This window comes from Vespa mandarinia, chromosome 2, assembly GCF_050613455.1.
Source record: "Vespa mandarinia isolate Hongniang chromosome 2, ASM5061345v1, whole genome shotgun sequence".
NCBI lineage: Eukaryota > Metazoa > Arthropoda > Insecta > Hymenoptera > Vespidae > Vespa > Vespa mandarinia.
Window position 1 is genome coordinate 1673796 of NC_140811.1, and position 25726 is coordinate 1699521.

At 34.5% G+C, this 25726-nt stretch overlaps 1 protein-coding gene across 2 annotated transcripts in view; it reads left to right on the forward strand.

Annotated features, from left to right (window-relative positions):
• The first annotated feature begins 3355 nt into the window (after window positions 1-3355).
• Window positions 3356-25726, forward strand: part of LOC118451449 (uncharacterized) — a 45081-nt gene continuing 22710 nt past the window's right edge. Inside the window, exon 1 of one of the 2 annotated variants that reach the window (XM_035888001.2) lies at window positions 3356-4393. In XM_035888001.2, coding sequence (XP_035743894.1) covers window positions 4336-4393 — 58 coding nt within the window. In that variant the 5' untranslated portion in view covers window positions 3356-4335. Of the gene's footprint in view, window positions 4394-16197; window positions 16244-25726 lie in introns of those variants that run through there. The other variant, XM_085654960.1, reaches the window with a different exon arrangement.

A 25726-nucleotide genomic window follows, 5' to 3' on the forward strand; every position in this document is an offset into this window, starting at 1 on the left:
CCGTCACTTATGTTTATAATTATAGTCAAAGATATAATAACGCAATTTCTTTTGCTCAGGTATAAGAAGCCGTGCGTAACCATAAGTGTAAACAGTGTGTCGCATGTTCCATCTTAGGTAAGTTCTTTGACATTTTTATATTATATATACGTATATATATATATATATATATATATATATATATATATATTCTTTTTGTTCGAATTATTGATAAGATTAAATATCTTTATTTTTGTTCATTTTTTGATTAATAATATTTATAATCAATAAATCTAATCGATTACACAATTGTTTCAGAATTTTTACAATATGTGGAGCGACGATGGAAGCCTTAAAATCGTTTTATTTTTTCTCATCAGTTATTATTACGTTGGAGAAACGAAATCATGCCGATATTGGTGCAGAACGCACGATCTTCGATATTATTGTTGTCAAAATGGGAAAAGTGAAATGTGGAAGGATACTATGTGGCCATCTTTTTCAATACCATGGTTTTGGTTTAATTTTGGAGAATCACATTGGCATCCTTTAGTTCATTCGTCGTGGGAGAAAAAGAAGAAAATGAAACATTGTCCGCCATTAAGATCGCATTGTCCGCGATCTTACGATTGGTACGATTTACCAATGCTTTGCGATGATGACGATCAATGTCAAAGTAAAGAAAAATGTTGTTATGACGTTTGTCTCGAGCATAAAACTTGCAAGCCCGCGGAATAGTTGCGCAGATATCAAGGGACACGTGCGCGCACGTTTAACAGGGTAACAGCATGGAAAGAGTACAACTATGCGTGTCTCGTCGTCACAAATAATATTGCGTCTTTAAATTCATAATACGACGCTAGAACAACTAAATTGCCTCTCTCTCTCTCTCTCTCTCTCTCTGTCTGTCTGTCTCTCTCTCTTTCTCTCTCTCTCTCTCTGTCTCTTACGTAATCGACCAGCGGAATCGCAGAATAATATTTTGTTAACAATGATGTATATTCAGTGAAGTGACCTTACGAGTCTCAGTTTACGCGACAGAATTTACGTGGGACCGACAACAAGTAAAACAGTCATATGCTAATCGTTACGTTTCTTTGCGAGTTACATCTCAATTAAGAGAAAGAGAGAGAGAGAGAGAGAAACGGTGATATTATTAATTAATGAATATAAATTTAATAGGATATATTTTAGCATTAAAATGGTCGTAGAGATATGGTCGTATAATTGATTCTATAAAATTTTTAGAATCGCTCGATTAAAATTCGTCCGTTTAAAATTATTTGGCGTGAGAATTTTGACAAAATAATTTTGGCATCGTCGTTATATTTCACATGGTTCGCTAAATTTATTATGCCTATCTAACGAAGATGCGTTTAAGAAAATAAAGATGATATTTATTGTAAAGGATATATTTTATAATAACGATCGGAAAAACATGGTTCTGCGCTTACCACGTGACTACCCTTCGTTACTACGGTACAACGGTAATGAGAAAATACGACCAGGTGGATCCCGTGAATTCATGAATTGGGTCTTGGCCTACTACCTACATCAATCTTTAACTTCGGAGCCCTTTGTAAGGGTACCTCATTCCGGCACGCGCATAATTGGTCCCGAATTGGCTCGAGCTGATTATTTCATTCCTGTGGACTTAATGGGCGCCAGAGGGCGTTGAAGCGATTCAGATAAGGGCTTGGCGTACAGCAGATGCGTGCTATGCCTGCGTGAGGTGGGTTCGAGCCTCTTAAATCAAGATATCAAGTTGTTTGTTTTAAGGCGATTTAAGTCATTACCAAGACTCGATGACGCGCAAACAAGATGCATACGTGATGTATATAGATTGTAAGTAAAATTTTTTTTATCCTTTCAAACGGGATTTAAAATTGGCAAATATTCTTAATAATAAAATGAAAGGAAAAGTTTATCTTGCGATATTATTTCGGATATTATATAATCAATGTCAATCTTAATTATTAAATTTAATATTAACATTAATGTTCTTTTGTTTTATCTCTTGACGTAGAAAAAAAGTAAGATTACTTTGCAGAAAGATCGATCCAAGCGATAACATTGATGTACCTGGTCGAAAAAATGCAATCACTGTATCCTGCTGCGAGGAAGACATTTTTCTAAGAAAAACACGACGCTATTTCATTGACAAAACAGTGAGTTGTCAAGTTAAACGAGTTTGGAGTCCCGTTTGCGTCGTACCTGTGTCTACGTTAGTTGAATATCAAAGAGGTGCGTTTTTGAATATATTTTTATATATGAAATATATGGATAGATGCTTTGTAAAGATTGAAATCTCTTCGAGTTAGATTCCTCTGCCAAAAGCGATTGTATCTTGATAAATTCAAATAGAATTGCAATTGTTCTTTCACGTTTTTACCACATTCTTTAAGTTACTCTTTTATAATCTTATAGAAGAGAATGAGTACTAACATTAACTACCGTGGGAATTTTAGAATATGAATCGAACTTGATAAAAACAAAATATAACCAAACCAATTTCTCATTCGAAAAATTCAATTCGATTTAAGTCTTCGAATTAAAGAGGTTTCGTTTTGAAACCTATCACGTGAACGGACACGACGTTTGAGAAAACCTTCTCTCAATGGTCCGTAGAATGAACCTTTTTACGGATTCTATTCCCGTTGTGCATTCACCAGACATGCTGCTGTGTAAAAGGGTAAAAGAATGGGAATGGAACTGGTATTGGAATGAGAATGGAATCTCGTATGGCGCGCATGCGCCGTCGAGTGTTCATTCATTCATTCAATTCATTCATTCTTTCATTCATTCATTCATTCATTCATTCATTCATTCATTCATGGATCGGTCCTATAATACGTATAGCTTCATGATTATTTATAAACATCATCATATTCCAATCATATTCCAAAATTCTCATGAACTACAATAATGCGTTATATATAAAAACGGATGATTAGAAAATTTTTTCGTAGTAATAATTTTTCATTTGTTTCAGAAGGACGAATAGAAAAAGTTCAACGATTTGTCGGAACATAATTTAAAGAAAAAGAAAAAAAAAAAAAGAAGAAAAGTTTTTATCTAGAAAAAATTCGGTATTATTAAGTTTCTCATTCGAAGTGCTCAATAATAATGTGCATTTGTACGTGTGCATGGGGATGAAAAGAATAAAAGCGAAAAAGGAAACATGAAGAGGAAACTCGATGGAGGGTCGAGAATGACTACACTCCTTTCAAGATGCTCGCCTTGGCGGCGACTGATGGTGTCTCGTGTGGGGTAGTACTTGGTAGTGGGGGTAGTAGGATTCGGCTGCTGGTGTAACGTGGAGGGGGAAGAGCGCACCTATGCCGGCACGGAACTCGGAAGAGTATCGTGCTCTCAGCGGTATTCGCTTGCGAGCCGCCGTTAGAAGCGGATCGCGAATTTGCGGACGCTCGTACTTTAGTACTTTGCACGTCGCGAATTATTATTTATTAAAACGAATATTATTATCGTTTGATTTTATTCTCTCTCAGTACGATCGATTTAGCAAGAAAAAAAGAGAAAGATTTTTTTTCTCACTCGAATATACGTTTGAGTAGATTTTTGATCTTTCTTTTTTTTTTGTTTTTTTTTTTTTTCATTCTCTCTTCTTTCCTTTTTTTACTTTTTTTTTTTCTCCATCATTAACACGTCAAGTTTGACAGTTAAGTTGTTAGAGAAGGGAAGAGAAATTATCTAGTGGAAAGAGAATTGTTAGAAATTATTGCGGTGGAATATTAGAAGGAAAATAGGAGAGAATTTTTATAAGAGAAATAGAAAAAGATAAGTCGAAGATTTTGAGAAAAGCTAAAAAAAGAAAAAGAAAAAGAAAAAAACGTTGACTGGTTGACCGGTAGAGCGCGAAACGGTGTACCGGACGGCTCGCGATAAAATTCACGGTGGAAAGTGCTACACGCTCCGATTCACCGTGCGTTATCCGAAGAAACAGAAGCAAAGGAAGGAAGGAAAGAAGAAAGAAAGAAAGAAAGAAAGAAAGAAAGGAAGGAAGGAAGGGAGGAGAGGGAGGGAGTCACGCTCGTCGAAGAGAGACGCGTCTAGTCGCGAGACTAACTCAAAGAACAGAACCGATCTTCTTCCAGACGGCTCCAAAGTTGCGATAGAGCTCTGTGGAAAAGCTCGCGTTCGATGCGCCCCACTCCCGGTTTGCTTATCTCGCTCGAAGACGGCCAGTTTTGTTTCCGTCTCGGAATTTTTCGGAGGACGTTCCGAGTTATTGCATTTGCTTTACGACGATTTCTAATCTTAGAAAATTTACAAGAAGAACATTAAACTCTTAACACATCGCATTTGGAATCATTTGGAGAAATCATTACCGTCAAGATGATTATTGGATTCGTTCTGATACCTTTAATCTTCGCCAATAATATTTATTGTCAAAGTGAGTATACTTAAATCCTTTTTCTATGGATTTTTATTTGACACTTCGATTAGTTTATTTATTATTTTATATTTATTATTATATTCTTGTATTTATTATTTTATGCTCCTTTTTAATTATTCTATTATTGCAATTAATTATTGCCATCGATATTATTTGTAATGACAACGGGCAGGAAAAACATTCCTCATACGGTCGTTCCTCCGAGGAACGGAAAACGAAAATGCAGAGCGATGACGTTAAGCGATATGTTCCGTAGGAACGGTATCGGAAGTACGGAGTGCAGCATTATACTTAACCACGCGATGCTTGGAATTATAACATAGCTTGCAACGATGCATTCTCATAGGCGATTCGGATTGTTGAACTCCCCGCGTAGCCCTGTTACGCTCTCGATTTCTTCATATTTTCTAACGTTTTTATATCCATATTTTTAAAATTATTAATAACGTTCGTTGACGTAGATATTCCAAAGTTTGAAAACAGGCTGCTTCTCTTTCGTGTCTTATAATATAACTTGCGTGTGATCACGCTGTGTTTATTTCCGTTCTGAGATACGTTCTTAACCATCGATCAAACGTAGATTTTATTTATGGAACATGCGATAAAGCGTCACGGATTCTTATATAAAATTTTTAAGTACTATAACGAAACTATTCGTGAATATCTTTACATAGTTATTCATCATTATGTATCATCTTTGTCGCGGAGTAACCCCGCGATAAGATAAAAATGAATTGAACTTGGAAGAGAGACGATCGAGGCAATGAAACCATCGTTAATTTATTCGATTGAATTTTTTTTCTTTTTTTTTCTTTTTTATTTTTTCAGATAGGAGAGATATTTTAGTAAAATTTTTAAAACTTTTATAATATATGTGGATACATATATATATATATATATTCTTGAAATTCTTGAGATTTTAAAAGAAAGGAATAAGAAAAAGAAACATTTCGAGAAGAGAGAAATGAGTGCAAGAAGATTCTCGAAATAAACTATGGCAAACTTAACCTTCGATAAGAAAGAAAATCGTAGATGTTCTTTTATTTTTTTTTTTTTCTTTTTTTTTTTGGAAACATTCTCACTCATAGAACAAGCATAAGGATATACAATAACGTAGAAAAGTGAGCGCAGGTAAGCCTACTACCTGGCAAAGTTTTATTCGAATGTATGAGAGTGTATCGTCGCTCTTCGAATTTCCAAAAGGTCCAGATAGATTTTAAGATACTTGGTTACGGTCCTGGACCGTTGTCAAAGGATTGGCAAAGTTTTTCTGAGTCTTTAGTAGGTCGCTCCCAGGTTCATTCACGTTTCGAAAAAAAGAAAAAAAGAAAAAAAAAGAAAAAAAAAAAGAAAGAAAAAAAGAAAAAAATATTTCTTCGCGTTCTATTCCAAGTTGATAGTATACGCATTGTTGTAGATATACAATAGGTAGGAAAGAATTTACAAATCAATAATACTGGTACATCCGTGTAATTGTCCTGGATGTCCCTTTCACGGGATCCTTTTTTTTTTTTTTTTCGAGTATTATACTCAATGTATCAATCACAAAGGACTTTCTTTCGTATTTCATAGTCTTTAAATAAAATTCGTATTTCCATTCGTTATAAATAGAATTTTTCTTTCGCGCGAATTTTTATATATATTACAAAACTGCGGTCTTTGTGGGGGAAAAAGAAAAAAAAAAAAAGGAAAAAGAGAGAAAAGAAAAAAGGAAAAAGAAGAAAGAAAAAAGGAAAAGAAATCGATCGAATCACGAGTACGTATAGTTACTTTTGAAGTACGTGTTATACTTTATAAAAAAAAAAAAAAAAAAAAAAAAAAGAAAAAGAAAAAAGGGCGGAACAGTGAGAGAGGAAGCAGGATTGGTGGGGAAAGGGTGTAAGGGAGTAGACCACCCGCACGCGCGATATCTTCCTACAAATTTTTCTCAAGGACTTTTTGAGAACTCGCAATACCATATCGTCTTCTCCAAAGAAGGGTACTTATAATAAGGAAGGGTGATCTTTAAGAAGGATCACAATTCGCCCGCCCACGGTGCTTCTTCTCCGATCTAACATAAGACAACCCACCTATACATTTATATATTACGTACATATATACACATTTATATATATATATGTGTGTGCGTGTATATATATATATATAAATTTCTCGTTTATAATTACTATCTTCGATTTCTTCGCTGAACGATAATCGATGATACGTGATCACTTTTCATATACGGAGAGGATAATCCTATTCGAAAAAAAAAAAAAAAAAAAAAAAAAAGAAAGAAAAAGCAAAAGAAGCAGAAGTAGAAGAGAAGAAGAAGAAGAAGAAGAAGAAGAAGAAGAAGAAGAAGAAGGAGAAGGAGAAGAACAAAAAATGCCACGCAACTTCCGATATACCATGAGTAATACACCGAGCAATTTTTCCTCGATCGTCAACCGATCTATGTACATACGTAAGTGGACTAAAGTGGAACATTTAGTATGGATAAACGTATCGTGATCACGTTCGACGAGTCGAGTGGAGAGGAACAACGAGGTGATTCGAAAATATCGACTCATGGCACATCTGCCTTTTCGTGGATCCTTTTAATTGATCGTTATCGTCAATTAATTGTGTTAGGGACGAACTAAAAAAAAAAAAAAAAAAAAAAAAAGAAAAGAATAAATAAAAAAGAGAAAAAGAATATCTTAAAAAGAAAAATGAAATATCTAATATTTTAATTTATCGAAAGAAAAATTAATAATAATTTTCGTTAATTCGTTCGAAATTTTTTTAAATAAAATAAAATCATCCTCCATTGTTTCAGTTAATATCTTATGTCTGTCATTTGCATAAGTCCTAATGATTAGACTCGCTTTGTTTTCGTCTGTCTTGCTCATGCTTTAAGAGAAGACTTTTGGCTTGCTAAGAACGTTTCTTCGTCTTCTTCTCTCTCTCTCTCTCTCTCTTTCTCTCTCTCTCTCTCTCTCTCTCTCTCTCTCTCTCTCTCTCTCTCTCTCTCTCTCTCGTTATTCTCTCGTGGCTGTCACCAAGGCGATGATGTATGATACCCATAGCGCGAGGAGAACAGCCGTCGTCATCGGTGAAACCGGCTAAGAAGCCTTCCTCTTCTTCTAAATACGACGAGTTCAGGATTAATGTTGCACGTAACACATTGTGTCCGTTAGCAAGGATGGACGTAAGACAGGTGTCATACTCGGTAAACTTTGATCGAGCAATAGAAAGCTTGTATGCACTGTTATACCAGTCTCGTTAGTGCAATTAACACGATTTCTCTTTCGTCTTTCCAGATGCATTGAGAATGTATATGTAGTTTAGAAAAGAGACAGAGATAGAATATATATGTAGTATGTTTTCTGGATGTACTCCAGAGATTCTCTAATATCTTAAAACAAGACATTGAAATAAATCTTGCAGCACGTATACGGTACAGAAATAGGAATGATTCTTTTTTCTTTGCTTTTTCATTCTTTTTTTTCCTGTTTTTCTTTTTTTCTTTCTTTCTTTCTTTCTTTCTTTTTTTCTTCCTTTCTCTTTTTTTCCTTTCGTAAACTCGGCCTAATGGTCTTCCAGAAGCCCTCTTTTTGTCGTTAGGCCCCGTTCGCTCGCATCCAATCGAAAGAGGTGTAAATTGCTTGCCGTATCAACGTTTCGTATCTTTTCTTTGCGCTGGATCAAATAACTATCTTGAATTCGAAGATAATCGAGTTCGGGTGTGCCGCCTTTGAACATCTTTTCGTTCTCCAAAAAATGGAGGATGTTTCTCTTTTAAGAAAAGAAAAGAAAAAAAGAAAAAAAGTAAAAGTCCTTGGAAGAAAAATTAGATCTTCCTTCCGGAACGAAAGTGCGTATCATTTATCCTTTTTCTCAAGGACTTTCGCGAAGGATACTCGCGTAGGATTCTCTCTTCAACGTGAGTTTTTTATTTTTTTTTTTTCCTCTTTAGAAAGTCGACAACTTGTTCGTGTTATGTGCTATGAAGATTCTTTGAAAATGCACATCCTCGTGAGTAGCGATTCGACTCACGAAGTTCTTCTTTAAACGTCAGAGTTTAACTCTTAGTTTTGCATGCTTAATAGCGAGCAGGTATTAACAATTCTATCTGATCGTAATATTAGTCATGCTTGAGGATCGTGTTCCAAGAACCCGCAACCAATCTTATACATCTCGGCGACATATACATATACACACATATACATATATACAAGATTTCAAGCTTGAATGTTCTATTAATAAACTTAATGCTATTTCGCGAATTAAAGAAAATCGATCTTAAGTATCCTATTTACGATCGGTTATCGATTAGTAATAGATTTATAGGATACGATACTATACTTGAACATATGCCTGATATATATATATATATATACGTACTAATTTATATATCGATATACATATGTATGTATTTATGTATGTATATATCTATGTATATATGTATGTATGTATGTATGTATATGCTTGTGATAACGACCGAGATCGAAAATATATAATAAAATACTATTTATTTTTTATGTATACAATCTCGTTTGCGTTACGTCAACGTCGTTTGGTATTTCTCGTCAAGTTTATGAGTCAGATAACAAAACGTATCGCGAGGAAATGTATTTTTAATAATAAAAAGAAAAAAGATGTCATAGATGCCAATATTTATTTTCATTTAAGTTTTATGAATTGGAAAACGTTCGTCTGGATTCGAATCGACGAATTGCAAGCTCAACTTTGTTTCTTTTTTTTTTTTTATTTTTTACTTTTCATTTTTCATTTCTTTTTCTTTTTCTTTTTCTTTTTATTTTTATTTTTTTTTTCGTTACTCGAGTGCACTCTCATAAAAAATGCAATTCCAATCTTGTAAAGATTTAATGGTCGTCGTTCGATTAATCATTCAATAGCTTTTACGATCGGGAGCATGTTACAATCTACATGAATATTCTCTCCTTGCATACGTGTACGTACATACATAGAAGCAAATTGGTAGAGATCGAAAATATCGAAGATCGTGTTTCGAGTGTGTATACTCATTGATCGTTAAGTTTACGGATTTATGATCCCGATACTCTCGTTAATTTGTTGAAACAAGTTAAGGATTGTAGCTGAATCCAGAGTGAAGTCACCTCGATCTTCTTTTATCGCTTCGTCTCTTTCTCTCTCATATTTCTCTGATGAATCACGCACCAGCTGGACCGATTGATTTCCATTGCGTGTTAACCGAGAGTCTCCGACGATGACGATGACCGACAAGCACTCAGCTAACTCAGATAATCGTTCACCTGACGTTTAACTTTTCTCTATATAGCGATTTTAAACTACTGTATAATTTTTTTTCTATTATATATATATTTTTTTTATTTATTTTGTTTTTCTTTCTCTTCTTTTTTTTTTTTTTTTTTTTTTTTTACGTAATTACATAATTAAAAAATTTATCCCTATCATTTTACGTGTAATTCAATCTAATGAAAACAAAAAAAAAGTTTAATATATCGTTAGATATTAATTTCGAAGAAATATTTTATTACTCATCTCGATTACAATCATTTATGATCTATCATACATAAATACATGTATAATCTTTTAGAGATAGACAATTTTTTTTAAGAATATAAATTGATTCGTTAATTCGTTTGATATGATAAAATTGAAATTGCTTAAAGAGAATTTTATAGATATCGTTTGTAACGATCACTTCCGATTTGCGAAAGAACCGCAAAAGGAGGATAAAAGCGGAATTTGAAATTCGCGCCTGATCGCACAGCTATTCGATTTCCATAGATTGCAAGGCGATCATCCTGGTACTTTCATTGTTGACAGCCCGGTTCCGTATACTGTGGCACAACACAATATGTGGTTCCTTTGTCTTCCGGAAATTCAATGGCTTCTTCATTTTGGTCTGTTCCGAGTAAGGAGGAGCAAAAGAAAGAGTGTGTGAGAGAAAGAGAGAGTGAGAGAGAGAGAGAGAGAGCGAGAGAGAGGGAGAGAGAGAGAGAGAGAGAGAGAAAGCCGAGAGATAATCGAAAGCCGCAATGCGGTTTTCCCACAGCTCTCCTCGTCATCGCACCTTTATCGTGTTCCGTCTTTACCTAACGGAGTTACTCATTCATCTGGAAAATAACGCATTAATATTATGCTCAAGAACGAAACGTCATGAACACACGACAGTCTTATCGTGGTACGAAATTAATGTCGACATCGTTAACGGACTAGTTTTGAAAAAATTCAGATAGCTTTCTTGATCCATAATTCATCATGCATTTACGGCCGATAAATTGAATCGTTTAATTTCTCACTTGGAATCAGTAATCTTACAGATTATTTTCTTTCGATCTTTTTCTTTGTTTTCCTTCCTTTTTTTTTCTTTGTTCTTCTTTTTTTTTTTTTTTTTTTTTTATACATACCTCTTCTTTTTTCTTTTAATAACTTAGTTTAGATTAGCCGACAGTGAAAAATATTTTTGCGAGGAAAAAGAAGAGATTCGCGTAAAAAAACAAAAAAACAAAAAAACAAAAAAAAAACAAAAAGAAAAGAAACAAAAGAGAAAGAAGAAAAACATTTAAGTATTGGTTGAATAATTCAATATGGAAAAAAAAAGGCAGGGTCATCGTTGGAATCGTTGGAGGGTGCGGTATACTCAGACGCATTCATCTTCGAGAGCTTAGGCGAACTCCGGTATTGCAACCCCTGACTGGTTGCAGCCTCCGAAATGTAGTTTTTCGACCCACGCAAAGTATCAAAGTTTAATACCGGCATACGTACCATGGGGTACACTAAATCACCCTCGACGTCGAGGGGATTCTTTTTGGCCAATCGATACGAAGACCTCGGCTCGTTCGATGAAAGGACTTTTAAAGAGAGGTCACGTGATATTACATTACTAGAATAAAAAATAATTCATATCGAATCCGAATATTGATTTAACACGATATTTATTATCTAGCTTCAGTAATTACGACACATTGGATCGTAGATATATATATATATATATTTTTTTTTTAATTTAATTTATTTTTTAATTTATAATTTATTGTTATCTTATTTAATTTATTTTTATTCGATGGTTCAAAGAAATTCATTCTAATCGAAGATTTATACAAAATCACTTCGAGTATGAAATATTTGATATGAAAAAAATTATTTATGTACAATTTTAATTGATCTAGCAAAATATTGATCATTGTAATTCGTTTAATCCTAGATATGTATATTTTATATTTAATTTATACGCGTTTACAGAAATTTTTTTGTTTCTTTTTTTTTTTGTTTCTTTTTTTTTTACGAACTGTTTAAATTATCTAGAATATAAAATAATTCATATAATATTTCACCGATTTAACATGATTTTATATATTTATTTATTCTAATACATATATATATATATTTTTTTTTTTCCTTTGTTTTGTTTAATTTAGAGATCTACTTGTTTAGAAATCTACTTGTTTAGAAATCCAACTTGTTTAGAAATCTAACTTCTTTAGAAGATTTGGATGAGTTCATTTTAAGAAGCAATACTTCGAGATGTTTCACGTAAGTGGGCCACGCGCGTCTTATGTTGCAGTATGCTCGAATGCTCAAGGGCCACGTGATCGTAGAACCCCAACCCTATTTAACATCAGAGACCTTCGTTCGGGGACACCCAACGACGCGTAACGGCACCTACTATGCGTTCAATTGCAATTCCTCGTAAAAGAAGGTTGACTCATTCACTCTCTCTTTCTCTTTCTCTTTCACTATTTCGAGATCTTCGATATTTTTCTTCGAAAAAATTTTCATTTAGAAAATCATAGATGGAAATGAAAAATGGTTCGTCTCAAAATATTTTTTTAACAGTTAAAATTTCATACATGTAGATATTAAAAGAGATATATCTCACTTTTGTAAAAACAGATGATACGATTTCAAATTTACTTTTATTCCTTTATCTATTTCCCTTGTTTTCTTAGAATATCTCTTCCGTTTATTTGTTCGAATCGAATCGAATCGAATCGAATCACCAGTCTTTCGATATCTTAATTGAGATATGTCCAAACTTTCCTACCATCGAATTTCAATGATTCAAATGTCTTCAATGCGTGGCACCCGCATATGTTATCTTCTCTCTCTCTCTCTCTCTCTCTTTCTCTCTCTCTCTCTTTCTTTATAGTACGAAAGGATTGAATGGCAAACAGGAGGCCGGACGACGGCTGCAATGGTATGGCTAAGAGCGAATTTTGAGTCGGAAGTAGGTAACATACGCGTAGCAGATGTTCATGTCAAGGTAAAAACTACAGGCTCGTACTTCTTTTCGTTTTCCTGCGACACGCGCGACTTTTTCTCTTTTTTCATAGAAAAGAGAAAGAGAAAGAGAAGGAGAGAGAGAGAGAGAGAGAGAGAGTAAATTTTTTTCTTTTACTTCCTTCATCTTCATTCGTTCTTTCTTATTCTCCAAGATGAAGACGAAGAAGAAGAAAAAGAAGAAGAAAGAGACGAATACTAACGAAGAAGAAGAAAAAGAAGAACACGTGGTTGATTCGCAGCACTTCACAGACTCCATTGTGCCTCTTATATATATATATATATATAAATTTTTTTTTCTCTTTAGAGACCTCTTTACAACCTTTTCTCTCTTCTCTTCTTCAAATCATGGGAGTCCTTGTATTTAGACAAGCTCGCAATTAAAAAGATTAACGTCTTGTAACGGGGTGACGTGTGACGACTAATTTACGGTGACTCGAGTCACCGTTAGTTTTTATTTTTAGATTTTCTTCAAGATATTTTCCCGTTTATTCCGCATAGATAGATAGATAGATAGATAGATAGATCAATGAATGGATAGACGGATGGATAAATAAATTCATAAGTTATAATTTTTATTAAACGTTTTTATTATAAAGTATTTTTTAAATATTTTTTAAAACGGGCAACGTCTTGATCGATTTTTTTTTTATATGTCTAGGATATGTAAAAATAAATGCAAGTACACGTGTACCTACTCACAAATGGAAAGTTCGGCACGAGCTACGATCGAGTCTGACTTTTCATGGTTCGCGATTTTGAACAATGCCTATGTATGTAAGTACCTACATGAGGGTAATACGTGAAGTAAATATATAATATATATATATATATATATATATATATATATAACACATATATAAGAAAGGTGTGCTATCCTTTTGGAAGATTCATCCATGAACAATTCTACAGGAAGTTTCATATTCGTTTCAACTCTCGAAATCGATATGTTAGATGATTACAAACAAAAGATTCATTATCCAATGAAACTATAAAGAAAATTTACATTCTTAAGATTTTTGACTTGTCTATCTTTATATTTATTTCTTTATCATGAATATTTATTTGTTCGATTTTATTTGGATAAGAATTTTCGTTATAGTGACATCCGTTTGAAGTTCCGCGATAGACGTGCCGGTAAGATGATTCCACGTGAAACCTTAATAATCACACGAGACCCCCAACAAACCAAAACCATGACCCGTAACCGGATAGATATTATAATAAATGATGGTCTAACTAGGGTTCGAACCACGAAAGGTCTTCCTTTCCGTGCTCGAATGATGGAACGAAGGGATTGCATAGTGTATTTGAAGAGAGACGCATAGTTAAAGAAAGAAAAAGAGAGAGAGAGAGAGAGAGAGATGGAATTTCAGGGGAGAGAAATAAAAAAGAAGAGAGAGAGAGAGAGAAACAGTGATAGTGATAATGTATTACGTTTGTAAGTTTCATCGTTCTTAATCATAATTTTCTTTTCGAAGTAACAGTAATAAAGTTTATTCGTTAATATTGAAATTTCATTTCGTCCAAGGTTATTTCTTTCCTGTTTTTTTTTCTTTTTCTTTTTTTTTTTTTTTTTTAGAAAGAATTTCGTTTGGAAGCTCACATGTCGAACTGACGCACGGTCTATATTACAGGAGAAAAAAAGGAATAAGAAAGAAGGAAAGAACAGACGCTATAGAAGGGACGTAATTTCAAGAGCGTCGTCTAGAACCCAAAGAAAATTCATATCATTATCTTGCTCGAGAATTCGAAAATTACCCGACGACGAGCGGTCCTTCAAAAAATGATGCAGGAGACCTTTAATTCTCTAGACACGAAAAGCCGAAAGTACAAAAGAAAGAGAGAAAAAGAGACAGAAAGACAGACAGAGAGAGAGAGAGAGATAAATAGATTAATGTAGTCACGCGAGTATTAATATGCGAATTGCTCGAATGACAAAAATCGATTTAGAATTTCTGTTCGGTTTGAAGAATGACGGTACAAAACTAATGATTATTTTGAAAGGAATTTTAGGACCGTGTATTGGGAGGAAGCGGATCGGAAATTGTTCGTTCGCGGACAAGAAAAAAGAAAAGAGAGAGAGAGAGAGAGAGAGAGAGAGAGAGAGAAGGGAGTAGAGGGAGAAGGAGGTACCGGATGTTTGGTCCGTGGAAGATTATAGCTTGGATCGCTCGTGCAAAAATTTCAAAATTAGGATAGATATAGAAGAAATATTCCGTTGGTTGAGTAATATTAAGCGTGTTGGGTGAAACAATAAGTTATTAAACAAAATAAAAAGAAAATAATCACTTAAAGGACAGAGAGTGAGAGAGAGAGAGAAAAAAATAACTTTGATCTTTCTTCGATTTAATAAATGATATTAATTATTTATTATGTATCTCTTCTTTTACATTCTTACATTTTTTTTTTTTCTAATATCGCTTTAACTTTTTATATCATTTTTTATTATTTTATTATAGTAATTATTTATAACGCATTTATTTATTTTTATTTGTTCAAATTGTAATACTCAATTTTATATTACTTTTCTTTTGTTTTCTTTTTTCTTTTTAGATACTTATTTTGCTGGATATTAATCCAAACGCAATGAATTGACTTCTCTCTCTCTCTCTCTCTCTCTCTTTCTCTCTCGTTTTATAGTTACATCGGTGGTAGCAAAGATCACGTGACTCGTTATGAAGATAATAAGAAAGATGCGCGCATTATACGCGATGTATGAACGTCGGCGTCCTCCTTCGACGGAATTCCCATCGGCGAATGTAATCTCAGCGCATGAAACTAGCGTTAGGCTTAGTATCGAGGTTGTCAGGTCGTCACACTCGATGGCAACTTAACAATGACCAACGTCATAAGTTTAAAAGATAGAAGGAGTCAACCGGAAGCTATTTATAATTTGCAAAATACCATTCCTTGATTGATATTATTGATAACAAAAGCCGTTGATATCAATCTTTTTATTATCATGAGATTTATCGTTAAATCGATAAGATTCATTTAGAACGAATTGTTTTATCTGAACAATGTTAAGTCCGTTAAGTCCGTAATAAATATTTTTTTTTTTTCTTGGGGAATAATTTCAAGAAGAATTTGAAGACTAGTCATCATGAAGAAATTTCAAACATTATATATATATATATAATATAATATAAGTATATATCGTTATGAAAAGAAAAGAAAGAGAGAGAGAGAGAGAGAGAGAGAGAGAGAGAGAGAGAGAGAGAGAGAGAAAAGGGAAAGAGTGAAAGAGAAAAGTAGACGAAGAGGAAGAAGAGGAGACGAGGACAAGAACGAAGACGAAGAGAGCCGTCTTTATCGTAATGTATACCTTGGTATTTTTTTTTTTTTCTCGATTCTCTCCTACGTAGGCTGCGAGAGCCATATTTACGCAGCTCGAACACGCGCCCGGTAACTCTCTTCTGTGTATAGGTATTATATAGAAGAGAACACACGTTCTATACGGTCGTCTAACTGTCGTGAAGAGAACGTGAACTGTCTTTACGTGAACAACCAGGGTGGCACCTGTTCTACATGACGCACTCAAGATATCTATGAGCCACTATCCCAAGAGTTGCATACTATACTCGCTTCCGTGTAATTCGTTACCTTCTCTCTCTCTCTCTCTCTCTCTCTCTCTGTCTCTCTCTCTCTCTCTCTCTCTATTTCTCTCTCTTTCTCTCTTTTCATCAACTCTTTTTTTTCTTTCTTCTTTTTTGTTGTTTCTTTCTTTTGTTTTTCTTTTTCTTTTTTTTTTTTTGTCTAAGCAAGTGTCCTCGTGAATTAAAGCGCAAGTGAGATTTTTCAAATGCGATAAGACTTCCTGAAAAGAAATGACTTCCCAAAGCTGACGCAAAAGGTTGAACGAATGAAAGAAGACTGTGAAAACAATGGCGTCCTCGATTCATTTTTTTGCCTTCCTTTCGACACGAGCCTCCATTCGTTCCCCATCATTTTCTCCCTCGGCTTTTCCTTAGAAATGGAAACCAGTTCGCACGCGATCTTTTGATTGCAATGTTATTACGTATTCAAAAGTGTCACTTATTTAAGCGATTCTAAACGAGATGGAAAGTAGTAGATACCGTTTTACGATCAGAATATAAATTAATTATTATTGCTGCTATAATAATAATAATTATTATTATTATTATACTTAATTGATTTGACATAATATATTTTTCTATCTAAACTGATTCCTCGTGATATCTGTCGATTTATATATATCTGAGTTCGTCGTACTTGGACGTTTGCACGGTCAACAACCGATGCAACAAACGAGACGAAGAACTCGACGAGGAGGACGAGATGGAGGGTGGAGGGTGGAGGATGGAGGGTGAAGGTGGAGGTGGAGGAGAAGGAGGAACTATGAATACTTTTCACCTTTCTTTCTCTTCGGATTATTCTTCCGCAAGAATGCCGCGTGTGGTGTGATCGGTACGTGAGCGGACAAGGCATGCGTTTCTTCGAGTTTCCCGTGGGCGTTACGTATTCTATCGAGGAACTGAGGCTATATCCCTACGGCTAATACATTGGCTCTCGATGATAATACATAGATGATGAAAAGCAGACCGTCATTTACGAATAACTTGTGCGATTTATTAAAAATAATATTTCTATAGTTAGAATGTATCAGGATCGAAAGAATATTATTTAACGATCGTAAAAAAATTTTTCATTTATATATGTATATATATATATATTTTTTTTTTTCTTATTTAATAATTTATAATTAAACGGATCCGTCATTTAAAATATTGAAATATAATGTGTGAGATTTGAAAATAATATTTTATATATGTACGTATACATAGTTAGTTTGAGGATTGAAAGAACGTTTTTTTTTTTTTTTTTTTTTTCATGACCATAAAAATTTTCGATTTATATATATTTTTGGCTTTTTTTTTAATAGCTTATAATTACACATATCACAGTATAATCTATATCAGTATAAATTCTTCGGTAATTACAGGATGCAAAACGCACGCAATACAGTTGGAATTCTGGTCGCGTTATGCATATAAATATATAAGGCACAGTCAATGACATTAGAATCTATTTAATGAACAGGAGAGAAGTTATCGAGTTTGTATTCGATAAGGTTTCGACATCCTGACTGCTGCTGCACGTACTTACCTACAACATATGTCGCACTCGTGAAAAGCCGGATGTCCTCGCTCCTTTTATTCGTCCTCTCTTTTTTTTCTCTCTGTCTCTCTCTCTCTCTCTCCCTCTCTTTTTTCTCTTCCAGACATTTTGTTTATGATCACACGTTGGCTTCGCACGCGAACACGAATCATTTTTTTGAAGCGGAGAAATCCCACCAAAAGGCACGTGACACTTCGAGATCGACAGGTGTTATCTTCCTTGCACATTTTTTTCGTTCCTCTTTATTTATTTTTTTTCTTTTTCCTTTTCTCTCTCCCTCTCTCTCTCTCTCTCTTTCTTTCTTTCTTCCTCGATCTCTTTCGCAGCTCAACTTTTAACCGGCCCAACCATATGACGCTGCCACCATTGCTTTGCTAGCCTCGTGCTTATTTTCTTTCTTTTTTTTTTCCCTTTTTTCTTTTTATCTTTCCTTTCTTCTTTTTCGTTTTCTTTTTATTTTTCCTTCTTTCTTTCTTCTTCTTCTTCTTCTTTTTTTTTTTTTTTTTCAATAAAATATTTCTCCCTGAAAAAAAGGAGTGACGAAGCATCGAATAATTTATCGTTCTTAGTTCGACGAAGAGGGAGTACGTTTTCCTTTTTGAAAAAAAGAAAGAGAAAGAGAAAGAGAGAGAGAGAGAGAGAGAGAGAGAGAAGAGAAGAGAAAAGATTTATTTTCTCTATCCTTCCTTCAGTCTTGTGAACTCACAGATCCTCCCCCTCCTCCTGTTTTCTGCCTACTCGATAATATTTCGGTATACGAAAGTAGAAAATCATGGAGAGCTCTGGCTTCTCTCAAAGCTTTCCGCTCTTCGACGAAGCGCTCAGCTGTTTCGCCACTCCATGTTCGCCAGACCGTTATATTTAGAAATTTTTTCTTTCTTTCTCTTCTCCTCTCTCAACCACACCCCCTCTTTCTCTCTCTCTCTCTCTCTCTCTTCCTCTTCCTCTCTCTCTCTCTCTTTCTCTCTTTCTTTCCAGAAAGAGGAAATATAGATAGTTCGTTCGTGGCATCGAGAATCCGTTTTTATTTCCGTAAATCGACATTGAACATTTTTGTTCGTAATCGGTTGAACGAACAGGAACGAGTTAATCATGCGTCTAAACTTTGATTGAGTTTCTTCGTAAATTCACTCGACCGTATTTTTCCGTTATATTCCCTTTATCCCGTTTTACTATTGTTTCGAATTCACGCTTCATTAATGTTCTAAACAATCTCGATATTTATTATTGGTATCCCCTCCGCCCCCAAACAGAATTTTCTTTTCGTTGAAAGATGGATGATGATAATAATAATAATAATAATAATGATAATGATGATGATTATGTTGATGATAATGATAATGATGATAATGATGATGATGATGATAATGATAATGAAACAATTTCGTGTTATTTTAAACGTTATAAAAAATGTTCACATTCTACAAAAAAATATAGTGAGTGTTGAGAGAAATTAGATCGTAATGTGTTGAGCGTACCGTAACGAAGATGTTTGATTAAGTGCCGTCAGCAGCAAAGCAGTGGTAATGGTAAACGCCTTGCTTCCGTCAGACACCACGTTGGTTTTGCATCGGCAATAAGAGAGAGAGAGAGAGAGAGAGAAAGTATGTGTATGTATATATATATATATATATGTACGTGTGAGATATGTACTGTTGCTATATTATTATTAGAAACGTATATAGACAGGCAAAGAAGAGAGATTTTGTTGCATCGTCGTCTAAGTACATTTAACTCGTACGTTGCTTTCATAAGTCCAGTCCACTATAAAGAAATAAAGAAATAAATAAAATGAAGTAAGAATGAAAGAAAAAGGAAGAAAGAAGGAGACAAAGAATAATAAGAGAAACAAAACTGAGAAACTCGCAAAGGGAGGTAACTTCTATGTTGCGAACTTCCTCGGTGTTGTTACGCAGCAGGAAAGCCTGGACCAGACTGTGAAACTCACGAATCGATAATCTCGCGCACTATGTCTACAGATACGTGCTGATATTATCGATGAGAGTTTCTCTCTCTTTTTTTTCTTCTCTCGATAAAGAAAAAGAGAGAGAGAGAGAGAGAGAGAGAGAGAGAGAGTGCTTTAATACCGGATTTACAGACGTTGATTGTATTTCTATTTTTATTGAATGATATATCAATTTCTCTCTCTCTTTTTTTTTTTTTTTTTTTTTTTTAATTACATTAGTTCATTAATAGATTTTTATTAACGTAGATCATTATCAAACACGCATGAAGATATTAACAATCAAAGTTAATATTATAAACTGTTAGAAAATAATATTTATGATTTATCTGACCATTTCACGTGTCAGAAAATCTTATAATCCATTAAATCTAATGTACGTTTCGTAAAATTTAGTGTTAAATTGCACGTTAGAAGAAGAAAAAAAAAAAAAAAAAAAAAAAGAAGAAGAAAAAAAGACAAAGAAACCAAACCCAAAGAACAAAGATCGATAATATTTTCTTCTTTTTTTTTTTTTTTTCTTCTTTCAAAATTTGATTAATAAGAACAATAGAAATGGAATATATTGTGACGAAGAAGAAAAAAATTAATTTCTTCTTCTTATGCTTCGAAGAAAATATCGATAATAACTATTGTCTGTTGTCCGTTGAATGAAAATTTACTTTGGAACGTTTAAGAATACGTGATATTCGTTCTTTCCTTTGTTTTTAACTTTTTTTTTTTTTTTTAAACGTCAGATTCTTTCAAACATCGACGAAGCGTAGTAAACGTCGATATATTCTCGTTTTGCCGTGCCATGCGCGTCTCCTGATGGTGTTCGCACGCGCTTATATTTATACTCGACAGACAGCAGGCGGACAACCGGAAACGAAGCGATTACATTTAGAAAAAGGCGAACGTTACTACGATCTTTGCGAGTATAATAATTCTGCTCGTGTTCCGTGTGAGATTGACATTACAAACCCGAGGCGCATCGAAAGTGCGTCTTTTTCTTTTTCTTTCTATTTTTTTCTTTTTCTTTTTTTCACGATTTGTGATACACTATGGAATAATCTTAGTCGTCCTTTATCATTCTCCTTCTTCGTCTCTCTCTCTCTCTCTCTCTCTCTCTCTATTCTTTTTATTTCTCTTCTCTTTTTTCTTCCTCTCTTTTTTGCTTTTTCTTTTGTTTGTTTTGACGCGCGAGAATCCGAGATCGTCATTGAAATTACATTCGTCTTTGGTTAAAAACGAATTTCTTTTATTCCATTTCATTCTCTGGCAGCTGGAAACGATCTCGTTCGAAACTGGTTCTCCGATAAGGATGATGCTTTATAATTAGTCTTAGAAATGGCTCGCATCACGGAACCTCAGCAGCTTCGGGAAGATCGCTCACTTTAATTTCCACACGCCGAGAGTTAAGTTTTCTTTCTTTCTTTCTCTCTCTCTCTCTCTCTCTCTCTTTCTCTCTTTCTTTCTTTCTATCTATCTATCTATCTCTATCTCTCTCTTGTATGAGATTCTCCTCCCATTAATGGTTAATTTCAAGGATGAAATAAAGTCGAACGATTCGTGCGACCTCTCGTTGGTTGAACGTAATGAGCGCAGAAATAGGCACGAAAGGGAAAGAAAGAAGATCAGAGGGAGAAGATGAAAGCGCGTACGTGAACGAAGGCAGAAAGGAGGAGACGAAGAGAAGAAGAAAAAGATAAAAGGATAGAGAAGAAGAGAAGAAGAAAAATAAGAAGACGACGAAGAAGAAGAAGAAGAAGAAGAAGAAGAAGAAGAAGAAGAAGAAGTGCAGGAAGAACGAACAGGTGCGGTCTCTCGTTCCTTAATTGACTCGAAGATATGCTCCCTATCCATAATACGTCCGTGACTTCTAAACGACCCTAATCGCACCGTCGGCATCGTTACTCTAAAGAATTTCAAGATTCATTTTCTCTATGAGAAACTTTACTAGATTGCCCTACCAAATAATACCCTTATTTCTTTCGAACGAGCACTCTTATTCGTAATGAAAATAAAATCGATTAAATAAATCGATGTCGTTAGGATTAAACGGAAAGATAAAAAAAAAAAAAAAAAGAAAAGGAAGGGAAAGAAAATGTCAAAAGGAAAGAAAAGAAAAAAAAGAAAAGAAAAATAAAGAAAGTGAAACGAATTGAGGAAATTAAAATGATATTAGAGATAATTTAAATGATCTAAGAGAGAGAGAGAGAGAGAGTAAAGTTAGACAAAAAGTAAAGAAAAGAAGAAACATTTTTTACATTAAAAAAAAAACAAAACTCTTCTTGTCCTAATGTTTCAATAAGAAGAAAAAGAAGAAGAAGAAGAAGAAGAAGAAGAAAAGAACACGAGAGATTAACGAAGTAAGAGAAGAAGATTAGTATCGTTTTTGGATGATGGGGTAGAGATTATAGGAAAGTGGAGGGGGGGGAGGATGGTTAAAACTTAAAACGGAAGTGATCGTAGTAGAGGTGTTGTATGTATCGTTGTAGATTAGATCGGCAAGTTGATGAAGCTTTTTGATTGTAAGCAGCGTACAGCAAAGAACTTCTTTCTCGAACGATTCCTCTTTTGTGTAACGAACCCTTTTATCTCTTATTACGTTCCTTTTGCTCTCTCTTTCGTGATATATTTTTTTCTTTTTTTTCTTTTTTTTTTTTGCTTCGTTTTCATTTATGAACCGTCCCCAAGGAATCGTAGAGAAATCGTACTGGTGTTCCTGTTGCTCTGAGGGAGAACAAACGAGTCCTTTCTTACATCGCCGATAAAGTTTCGTTCTTCGCAGAACCAGCTACGGCCTCTCTGTGTTAAGATTTTTCTCCCTTCCACGTCTCTTAAATCTCTCCTCTTAAGTTCTTTCTCAAGCCTCTCTTTTGGGTTGACCGACTTCCGGTATTCGCTTCTTCCGGCTCAAAGACTCACGGGAAAATATTTCTCAATGTTGCTTCTCCCTCGATATTTTTTTCTTTTCCTTCTTCTTCATCTTCTTCTTCTTCTTCTTCTCCTTATTATTATTTTTTTTTTCGTCTTCTCAATTTCGTTTGGCATTTTTTATTTTTTATTTATTTATTTTTTTTTTTTCCGTTGCGGATGAAAAATTTCCGCGAATTTGATCTTTCCTATCGTTTTTCGTAACGCACGCGAATTTACGCGTTTTAAAGGTTTTATTTTCACTTTGAAAACACAAATAGAACCTTTGTTAAATAGAATTTACGATTCTTAAGAAAACAATGAGCTAGGTAAGTGTTCTAAGGTTATCGATGAATGACCGATCTCACGATTATAATTACGATAAAATTCGCTATCATTTTCTTCGATAATTTGCGAAACGTAAAGAAACTAATATCGTTTGAAGGGTCGCTGACCGTGGTAAACCGAAACGAGCGTGAAAATCGAAAACGTTGTGATGAGATCTCAAAGGGATCGTAAAGATCGCTTCAGCTAGCTCGAAGAATAATCATTGGGCTTGTTGTATCGACGAGTCAAACTACGTGGAAGGTCGGACCACCGGACCGATAATACCTATACTTTTGTCCTGCGGAAGCTCTTAATTCTGGCTACACGCGAAGGTTATTGGTGGAGTTGCGTTTGAAGTGTGGTAGAGGAAGAAAGAAGAAAAAACGAGAAGAAAAAGAAGAAGGAGAAGGAGAAGGAGAAGGAGAAGAAGTGAAAGAAATAGAGAGAGAGAGAGAGGGGGGGAGGGAGAGAAAAGGAGGAGGGGGTTAAAGAAGGAGGCTGAAAATATTGGTTCTCGGTTGTAGCATCATCTGGCAACGGTTTTGGCATGTCTACCACATTAAAAATGATGATGGAGAAGCCGAAGAAGATGCGATTCCACTTTTTCGACCATATGGCCGACTTAACAAAGTCTGTTGGATCCTAGCCGCGAGGACGAAACTCGATGAGGGATACCAGTCAGGATCATCCAAGGTCGCTTTTTGCAAGCTCACTCTCCCTCTTTCTTTAACATTCTCTCTTTCGAAAGAGCAAGATGAAGGTTTCTTTTGGAGTATGGTGTTCTTTCTCTCCCTATCTCTTTTTCTTTCTCTTTCTCTCTCTCTCTCTCTCTCTCTCTCTCTCTCTCTCTCTCTCTTTCTGTCTCTCTGCCTGTCTCTTTTACGGCAGACCACCGGATGTGAATCGTGCTGATTTTCTTGGTACACTAGTAAAAGAGAAATAGTAAGAGAAAGAGAGAGAAAAAGAGAGAGAGAGAAAAAGAGAGAGAGAGAGAGAGAGAGAGAGAGAGAGAGAGAAGACCTTTATTGCGCGATTAAAGTCCTCCTAATGATCCGACAGTGTTTTGCGACACAGTTCATTGAGTTCTCCAAAGAAGATGTTGACGAAGATCTTTCTGAAAAAGCGTCACGTTCAAGGACATTTTTTTCTTCTTCTTCTTCTTCTTTTTCTTCCTCTGTTCCTTTTCTCTGTTTACTTGATTTTTTTTTTCTTCTTTTTATTTCTTTTTCATTATTTGCTTTTTATTCGGAAATATAATAAGATGCATTGCATTCTTTGATATGAAAGAACTTTTATGGATCATTGACTAAGATTTAATCAATAGGTAAAAATTCTCGTTAGTACGAGGTAAAATGATTGATCTTGTAACGATCTATTAGAGTCGATCTAAAGGAAGTCATTTATATTCTTGAACTTGCGGAATCAGAAACGATAAATGGTGAACGTTGTTTAAATGCTTCGAGGTGGCAACGAAGATACATCGTGGTGTCGTTTAACGGACTAACGTGATCTATAAATCCTTCTTCTTTACGAGCTCATAAAGTTAGCTCGATAACAGAACTCCATACCAAAAATAATCTTCTATTCGCGTATATGTAAATCTCTTGTAATGGTAACTTTCGATCGTTGTAGAATTTTACTTACAGTAGCCATCTTACTTACTTTATACGTTAGCGTATAACGTTAATCGATTAACGTGTTCTTATATTATTCTCCTGTAATTTTTATTTACACCTATAATATATGTAAACGTATGTAGACATAATGGATGTTGTAACTTAGTAAATATTAAGCGTGTGAGCATATGCTCGTGCCTCTGACGTAATTTGTAATTACCTCGATGGTAAGTGATTTTTTTATCTCTCATTTCATTTACGGGTAGATTTTTATGTGAGATCCTTTTTCTTTTTCTTTTCTTTTTTTTTTTTTTACTCTTTTTTCTTTTTTTTTTCTTTTTTTTTTTTCTTACGTAAACCTTCAACATCGTTCTTCCTTTCGTTCTTTTCTTTTTTTCTTTCTTCTCTTCTTTTTCTTTTTCTTTTCTTCTTCCTTTTTTTTTACAGTTATAAAATTTTCTATTAAAGACGTTCACATTTGACGTCATAAGTTTTCACCTACATATATGTACGTGCAAGTAAGAGATGCCTTCAGAAAGCGTGACGTTGAAACAATTCGTTACGTTTCGATGCGCCCGATTTTTGTTGCTCAATAAATGCGCTTAAGGAATCGTTACTTCTCTCAAATATTTTTTATTTAATTGATCTTATCATCGAATTATATACGGATTTTGAAGTTGACAATGACGTCCGACTCGGATCGTATTAGTGTTGATTAAAATAAAAAAAATTGTGACTTTTTACGAATCGTTCCGTGAATTTAGAAGAAACGATGACAAAACTATGTGTGTGTCTATGTCCTGTGTCTGAGTCTGAGTGTATGTATGTATGTATGTATGTATGTATGTATGTGTGTGTATGTGTGTGTATTGAGGGAGGGGAAATCGTTTGCAAGTAACGACAAGTTTCAGCGTGGACAAGTTCTTTTATACCCTTAGAGAGTAGGTATTAGGGCGTGCGAGTAGTAACGCGATACTTCTCTGCTGTTCACGTACCAACGTTTAACTTAATCCTTCTCTTGTAGGAATTACAGAACTCGATGTTTAGTTTGATTTTTTTTTCCATTTTTTTTTTTTTTTTTTTTATAATTAATTAATTCGTCTCTTTTTTTTCTTCTTATTACTCTCTTCC